Here is an 8,130-nt window from a genome sequence, read left to right as displayed (position 1 = left end):
TTGCCGTGACCTATGGCTTGTGATCTCGAATTGGGGTTGCGACAAAGTATTAGTTGTGACTGTTGTGGCAATCCAAATCACTATGTTAGGATACATGCAAATAAATGATTAGGGTGAATCCTAAGAATGAGATTAAACCATATCGCCAGTTCAAGCTCCTTCACACTTTTCCTTTTCCTCTCCATGTTATAGAATATCTCTCATAAAAATATAAGCTACACCACGATAGCATGCAGAAAAAAAAGAAATACATATGCAATTCATTCATAATACAATAACAAGTTATCTTTCTAAAGACAAATATAATGACACGCTAACTTCTTACAAATTGCCAATGAAAGGAGAGTTGGGGTTTATGGACTGGGTCTATTTGGCTGTTCCTGCTCCTCTTTTTTTATGTACTCTTATTTTTTTTGATGCTGAGGATAGAACTCACGCGCCAGGCTAATGTGAGCTACCATAGTACCAACCGAAGAAAAAGAAGGAGGAGATAGAGAAGGAGAAGAAAAAGAAAAAGAAAAAGAAAGAAAGAAAAGAAAGAAAGAAAGAAAGAAAGAAAGAAGAGAGAGAGAGAGAGATGGGGTTATGACCATTTGCGTAACAGTAACGTTTCTCTACCTCAGGTGTGGGGCCGCTCTCTAGGAAAGGCCCCATTTTGCGGGTTCTTTCTCTCGTCCCCGAGTTCTCTTAGGAGGCGTTTGGTATGGGGTGATCGTTTTAGGATCAAGGATGATGTGGGTGGAGGTGATAAGATCACCGCGTTTGGTTGCACCACAGTAATCCTACGTGGCGGTAATCTTAAATCACCTCTACTCCTCAAATCATCCTCCAACTCGGTGATGGGATACCTGTCCTTGAGGTCGGAAATCCAAGATCACCCCAGGACAGTGATCCTGGGTTGAAAATTAAAGACAAAAAAACCCCTCAAGTTAGCAGAAAAAATTGATATATCAATATACCATCAATATATTATGTCAATATATATATATATATATATATATATATATATATATATATATATATATATATATATTATGTTGATATTATATATTATATTAATGATATATATTATATTGTAATATATTACTAATCATATTATTATCCTATTATTATTGAAGGATATAATTTTAAATTCTAATAGAAATATATTATTATTATTATTTATATTTATATAATGAAAATATTTAATATATTACTATATTACTTCTATTTACCTTATTTTTCTAATCAAAATAATTATTAGTATTAAAAAAATTATTAAAGTATAAATAAAAATATTAATTCTATAATGAAAAATAACAATTTTTATAAAATTAATAATTTATAGGAGCAATAAATATATTTTTTAGAATATATTAATAATTAATATAGTGATAAATATATTAATATTTTATTATAATATATTTTATATGATTAATAAATATATGATAAGGGGCTACTAAAAGTAGAATATGTGACAAAATTATGGAGTTATTATAAGAATTAGTATATTGACTTCTATTTTTAATTTATGAGAATTAAAAATACATAAAAAAATTTATCTAAGATATATCAAGGATATTTATGGTATTATTTAATCAGTGATTTTGAATCTTCATATTATACTAAATAAGTTACTCGGAAATTTTTAATTACTGAACCATGCCCTATCAAATATATTGATTTTAGATCATCAAGGATCAAATCTTTTCAGCATTTGGATCATCAGGATCTTAGATGACCGTGGTGATCCTGTTGGGGTTACCAAACGCCCCCTTATGTCCGTCGCCGAGTCCGTTAACGGAAGGCGGGCGAGCGAGACTGAGAAGAGAAAGAGAGAAAGGGAGCTCGGGGGGAGAGAGAGAGAGAGAGGAGCTCTAATGGCGTCGTTCTCCTCTCCTCGCCTCCCACCACCCTATCCCTTCCCTTCATTACCCGCTCCGATCCCTCTCCGGCCATGGGACCTCAGACTTCCGCTATCGCCCAAGAGGGAACCCTAATTCCTTGATTCCCTGGGCTCCGGTCCCTGCAATGCGCGTGGAGCCCAACACCGCCGGCAACAGGGATCTCGACCTCCGCGCCGCCTCCTTGGGCTCTGGTAACCTCAAAGACTTCACCTTTTTTAGATTTTATTCCTTTTTTGGGGGTTTCGATTGAATGAGATTTTGTCAGGGTGGATTGCTATTCTTTGCGTTTGTGCGTTGGATTTGATTAAGAGGAGGATTCGATCCCTCGAGTGGTTAAAATAGTATCACAGGTGCCACCTTTGCTCTCTTTCTATCTTTTTTTTTAAAAAAAATTCTTCTAATTATATGGTGTTAGTTTGTTTATGAATCTGGCTATCGGGAATCTTGGGAAACCCCTATGGGAAACATGGTTGAACCTATGAAACAAGAAGGGAAACTTCTGTAAGTCTGGTTTCCACTGGTTTCTCTGTGGTTTCCCTATGATATCTGGTCCTTCTCGTACATTTATCCATCTTAATAATTTCATTTTTCACATATTGTTCTTGACTTCCATCTTCCAAAGATTTGACCGCGCTATTTTCGTAACTTTTTGTATCTTTAAGCTGTGTATGTCCTTAAACTACCATTGGCTCCATCTTTTACTCTGTCAATAAAGGACTGCAAAAAAAAAAAAGGTACAGGAGGAGAAATTTTTGGATTTAGAAATAATATTTTTTGTGTAGAGACCAACAAGCATAATTCTCTGGATATGTTCCACGGTTCTTAAATTTCTTGGCACAGGTTGGACTAGAATCAGCATCATGTAGCTCAAAATTGGTAATTTAGGAGAGTTTACCAATATTTTATCGTGCACGAAGGTATTATTGATAATTGTTAGCAGTCGGTAATTCTTATATAAATGGTCTATTATAAATGTTTTTCGATGGTCAAGTAGAAGGATGAATGTAATGACAATCTTCTCCATTCCGATGGACTTGAGGACATTTTGCTTCTATGAATTCTGCATTTCTGTTTAAGCTTAGTTTCACGGATCAGGATCTGCTTTAGCTCTTTTACTCATATAATTACTTACTATTGGTTTTTCACTTCTTTTTTTCGCGAGGGAAGTTTCTGATTATGTAGTTGCTGTGATGAGAATTAAAGATGGTCAAGGGGGATTAGAATAATTACAATTTGTTTAAATAAAAAGATGTAAGATCTTGGAACAAGTTTGATTATGTTTGATTATCTATGAAAAGCTTGTTCGAAAAAGAGCATGTTGATAAATCACAACTGCAAAATTCCTGATCTCTGTTCATTTTTTACTTTGTTTTTTTTTTTTTGCTTATATTTTTTAATTGCTTAGTACAAGGTAGTAAAACTGATACTGTCAATTACCCCTTGTAGAGTTTTTTCCCCTGTTCTGTCTCCTTCCTTTGTATATTCATTATCACTAAGTGAGTATTCACAAGACAAGCAAGGGTGATTTTCTGGGAGAAAGGGAGAAAAAAGGGAGGGCACTGAAACAATCGAAATTTTATAGATAAGATGAAGAAAGAGAAAATAAGAAACACTTTTATGCATTACAGTGAAAAATTACAAAAATGTTATGAAATTTTATGTAATTAAAAAATAAAATTAAACTTTGCCTTCAATCCTTTAATCTATGTGAAAATAAGTTGAGGGGGTGTGGTCTTAGTGCGTGTTTGCACAAGTAGGATTGTCCAGGGCAAATCCTCACTAGCTGAATGTTTGCTTGGTTTGTGTTATTCAAAAGGGTTTTATATTTATTCTTACAAGTATGCTACAACAATTAATCAAAGTGGCCCATGAACTTTGAAATTGTACCATTTGAGTGGTCGAGTGAACAATCCTTTCTTTATCATCATAATCAGAAGACTAGTCAGATTGGTTGCCAACCATGTTAAGAAATTCTTTTTTTTTTTTTCAATTTTCGATATTTGCTTAGTCTGTGTTGTGTAGCAATGGTTTCCATGTTTGTTGATCCTGCACAGTTATTTCAGGGTATCAAACGGATGAGGTCAAGATCCTTTTCATTAAACTAGAAAACAAGATGCCTGTTTGTAAATAGTTACATAATACTTTTCCTAGTCTTCAGTTCTTTGATTATCAAAATGTATTGTTTTTACAGAGGATGTCTCGAAGTTCTGCTTTTGATGAAGAACATATGGGGGCCAATGATGGGAGCATGGAGTTTCCAGCTATTGCTGATGGACACATAGTGTTTGACAAGGATAGTTTAATTTACAGTGAAGAAGATCAGGTACAACATGAACTTGAGGTACAATTAGGGGAAGAAAGTCAATCTGATGCTAGTGCAACTGTGTTGTGGAAACATGTTATAAAAGGAAAAAAATGTGGAAATGCTCATGGGGGTTCTCATGTCTTCAAATGCAAGCATTGCCAGAAGCTATACCATGGCACCTATACACGCGTTTATGCACATTTAATGGGGCACAAAAAAGGTGAAAGCAAAGGAATTGGCTATTGTTCTGTTGTAAAGGCAGACAAAAATCTACAAATGCAAATAAAGAGAGAAGTTGAGCAAGTTGAGAGCTCACCGAACGTTGTTCCACTGAAGAAGTCAAAGCTCAACACAAATTCTGGTACGACATCACACGGACCCTCTTTAGCCCATTCCTATGTTGGTGCTTTTGAGAAAGATTACTCAACTCAAGATAGAGGTGATGTTGATTCTAAAGTGATACGCTGTTTGTGTGCTAATGGCATCCCTTTAAGCGTGTTAAGTTCACCATATTGGGAAGAAATGGTATCAGCAATCAGTAAAGAATTGGGCTACAAAAGCCCATCTTATGAAAGAGCACAGACTGTCTTGCTGGAAAATGAAAGGGATAGGGTTGAAAGGGAACTAGACGATTTCAAGCAGAAGTGGCCTCAATATGGAGTTTCAGTCATGTCAAATGGTTGGACTGATTTTAAGAATCAACCCTTGATAAACTTCTTGGCCTCAAATCAATTTGGCTCTATGTTTCTACATGCTCGTGACTTTTTATTGGTTGAGAAGTCCCAGAAAAGCATTTCCGACTATATGCTTGAAGCAATTGAAAAGGTGGGACCATATAATGTTGTTCAGTTGATTACAGATAATGCTGCAGATTGTAGAGCTGCATGTGAGGAAGTGGCAAAAGCATATCCTTATGTATTCTGGAATCCTTGCATGGTTCACACGCTAAATTTGATATTGAAGGACTCTGTAAGGGCCCTTCCTTGGCTCGAGAAGACTTATACGACTGCCAAAGGTATAGTGAAATATATCTTGTATCATTCCCAAGCTGCTGAAATTTTCCAAAGTTATCCGAAGTTAGAATTATTGAAAGTTGCAGCCAGAGGGTGTGCATCACACTGTATTACTTTTCATCTTCTACTTGACGTAAGGGAAGTTTTAAGGGCTGCTGTCATATCCGATCTATGGGAGGAATGGGCTAGTTTTCCAAACCTAGATGAGAAAGCAAAGCTTTCTGGAGATGATGTGAAGGCAGGGGTCATGTCTGATAATTTCTGGGAGGCAGTACAGTTGGCTCTCTTTATAATAAAACCAATATATAAAATGATTAAATTTACTGATCAAGATGGCCCCCTTATAGGAGAGGTATGCGAGAGAATGGATAATATGTTGGGAGAAATCAAAGATAATTTGAGAGGACAAGAGCACATCTTTATGGTTGTGAGGGAAAAGGTCTTTTCAAGGTGGAACAAGGCAAGCGTTCCTTTGCAATGTTTAGCATACGCCCTTACGCCGAAGTATTATGATGAAGAATACCTCCAAATACCAGCTCCAGGGGGTAGGAAGAGATGTCCTCCAGGTAGGTTTTTTCTTCTTTTCTTTCTTGCTTTCTTTCTTTTCCTTTCTTTCTTGTCTGTTACTGAATTTGCATTCTCCTTTTACTGTTACCACATTTGACTCTATTGGTAGAATGTTTGCATATTAGGCATATTTCCTGCCTTCAAAATGTCGATAATATTTTCCCTTATCATAATGACAGACCGAGATGATGACATATTTGAAAGTGCCATGAATGCAATAGTCAAAATGCACCCAAATGATGATCAAGCAGATACTGTTCGTGTGCAGTTCATGTCGTTTGTAGAAAAGAAGGGAAAGTTCTCCTCTGCAACAGCAAAAAGAGATGCAAGGAATCCGAAAATCAATGTTTTGCAGTGGTGGAAGTTTCATGGAGGGGATACAAAGGAGTTGAGAGATATGGCATTTAGAGTGCTTGCACAATCAATTAGTACTTTATCTGTTGAGAGGCCATGGAGTACCTATAGCTATATCCACAATGCAAAGCGCAATAGGCTAAATGCAAGCCGTGCTGATGACCTGATGTATATACATTCCAATTTAAGATTACTATCCAGGTAGAGCACCTCTTTTCTAATTTAACTTTATATCTGAATGTTGATGCTGCTCCTTTTTCCAGTATAGTTTCTTACCATCTACTTATACATGTTTAGGTTTAATTCAAATTATAAGTATGGTCCGCATAGAAAATGGGATATATGTCCAGAGCTTCCTCTTATGGATGAATCTGCTTTACAGTGGGACGATGTGTGCTTCATGGGCCTCGATGATGAGGACTCCTTGTTGAAACAAGTTGCTCACTCTAGTAATCCTATACAAGAGCTTTTAAGGATTATTGAAGATGTTCCTTCAAGCAACAATCAATGTGGCGAACAAAGTCAGATCACTAGGATGCGTGCAAGTGAAGGGCGAGGAGGGAGAGGAGGCCAAGCTGGTGGTAGTAGTAGGCTTGATTCAAAGGGGAAGACGAAGAAATTCTTGTAATGTGCCTTCTCTCCCTCTTTCTTTTTGAAGGTATATAAAGGATGAGAAGATTTCATGTCAACTAGTTTTACAAATGTCAAAATCAAAGATGCCAGAAGTTTCTCCTTAAGATTATAGAACCAACTAAAGCTGTTGTTACCCTCCATCTCATTCATTTTCTCCTCAAAGTCACTAATGTGTAATACACAATGTGATCTCTGTTGTTTTTATTTTCTTGATTCTTGTTGCTTCTTTTGAATATACTAGTGTAATTCACCTGTCTATCAGCCATTCTTAAACTTGGTGGCTTTCTGACACTTGAATATGTGTGTCTGTATTGTAAATTGAGAATTTAGAAAGATTGTTGAATTTAGCATTACTTGTACATATTTTTTCCAAAATATTGGCGCATGACATTGAAATTTGTTTAACAATGTAACCATCATGTTTCTCAGAAAAAAAATTGTTCAACAATGATAAAGGTCAAGTTTCCAGTATGTTACTTTGAACTCGTTATGTATGTATATATCTACCTCCTTTCCTTCTGGTCTCAGTTTTCCCTCTGAATTGTGTTGTTCCTTTTGATATTTCTATTTCCTTTAAAATCTATCTGCTTGGACCTCGGACGATAGGCATATGGATCTCGGTAACCTTTCAAAACTATACTATGAACTGGGCTTCAGTGCACCTTCAGCAAATAACAAACAAACATCTAGAACACAGCATTTCTATGGGAGCAGGTTATCAGTAGTGGTCATTGGATCTCAACTTAAATGCCTCAATCACCCTTTTTTTTTTGCAAAAAATTCCCTGTTTGCTTAAAGAATGTTGAATCCAGAATTCTTGGTTCAAACAAGGCTTTTGAAGTAGGCTGGACAATTCTGCATGTAGAGATCTATGGACCAGAATATTTTAGGTTATCTGGTGTTTTGTTAATTATCTGCTATTTCCTTTCTTTGTAATTTTGAAGTAGATTGGACAAGCCTTTTAAAGATATTTCTTCAGTTAGACTTCTTTTTTTTTAAAAAAACAAATTTATAAATTTCTAGGTTGATAAGTGCTAGATTTAGGGGAATATGAATAAAAAGAATCTCTTGAATATAAAGAGCTTGGATGCTTCTCTTGATACAAGGAAGTCATTGGCATAAGAGGGATGGAATATGAGATATGCTAGCATTGTGTTGACATGAGAATATTAGGGCAGTGAATCTGCTTTTAGGTGATTCAGCGGCCTTGTGTTTCAGATGAAATAGAACATATAAGTTTTGGGTGTTTATTTTATCTTAGAAAAGGAGATAAAGTTTCAAATGCTCTGGAAGTAAATTCATATGGAGAGTTACCATTCACGTATTTCAAATTCGTGGAGTATAAACATCAACTTATAAATGTAATATGACA

General features: G+C 35.8%; 1 protein-coding gene across 2 annotated transcripts; it reads left to right on the top strand.

Annotated features, from left to right (window-relative positions):
- The first annotated feature begins 1,638 nt into the window (after positions 1-1,638).
- Positions 1,639-7,133, top strand: LOC103712427 (uncharacterized). Of its 2 annotated transcripts, none has more exons than XM_008798946.5 (5): positions 1,639-2,077; positions 2,152-2,236; positions 4,078-5,770; positions 5,951-6,326; positions 6,423-7,133. In XM_008798946.5, the coding sequence occupies exons 3-5, from the start codon at positions 4,081-4,083 to the stop codon at positions 6,751-6,753; spliced, it is 2,397 nt and encodes a 798-aa protein (XP_008797168.4). In that variant the 5' UTR covers positions 1,639-2,077; positions 2,152-2,236; positions 4,078-4,080; the 3' UTR covers positions 6,754-7,133. The 2 variants fall into 2 exon arrangements, with proteins under 2 accessions (XP_008797168.4, XP_008797169.4); XM_008798947.5 differs by having other exon boundaries at positions 1,687-2,077; positions 6,508-7,133.
- Positions 7,134-8,130: the final 997 nt, after the last annotated feature.

This window comes from Phoenix dactylifera, chromosome 2 (genome assembly GCF_051530095.1).
Source record: "Phoenix dactylifera cultivar Ajwa chromosome 2, Ajwa_hap1_PhDact_Kaust_v1.1, whole genome shotgun sequence".
NCBI classification, from domain to species: domain Eukaryota; kingdom Viridiplantae; phylum Streptophyta; class Magnoliopsida; order Arecales; family Arecaceae; genus Phoenix; species Phoenix dactylifera.
Note: the sequence above shows the minus strand (reverse complement) of the source record. Positions and strands in the feature narration are given on the sequence as shown.

Excerpts from the sequence above, each read along its gene's own strand:
- LOC103712427 (XM_008798946.5), top strand. The coding sequence starts at position 4,081 with ATGTCTCGAAGTTCTGCTTTTGATGAAGAACATATGGGGGCCAATGAT. Across the intron at positions 5,771-5,950 it reads TAGGAAGAGATGTCCTCCAG|ACCGAGATGATGACATATTT; the intron begins GTAGGTTTTTTC and ends TCATAATGACAG. Across the intron at positions 6,327-6,422 it reads AATTTAAGATTACTATCCAG|GTTTAATTCAAATTATAAGT; the intron begins GTAGAGCACCTC and ends ATACATGTTTAG.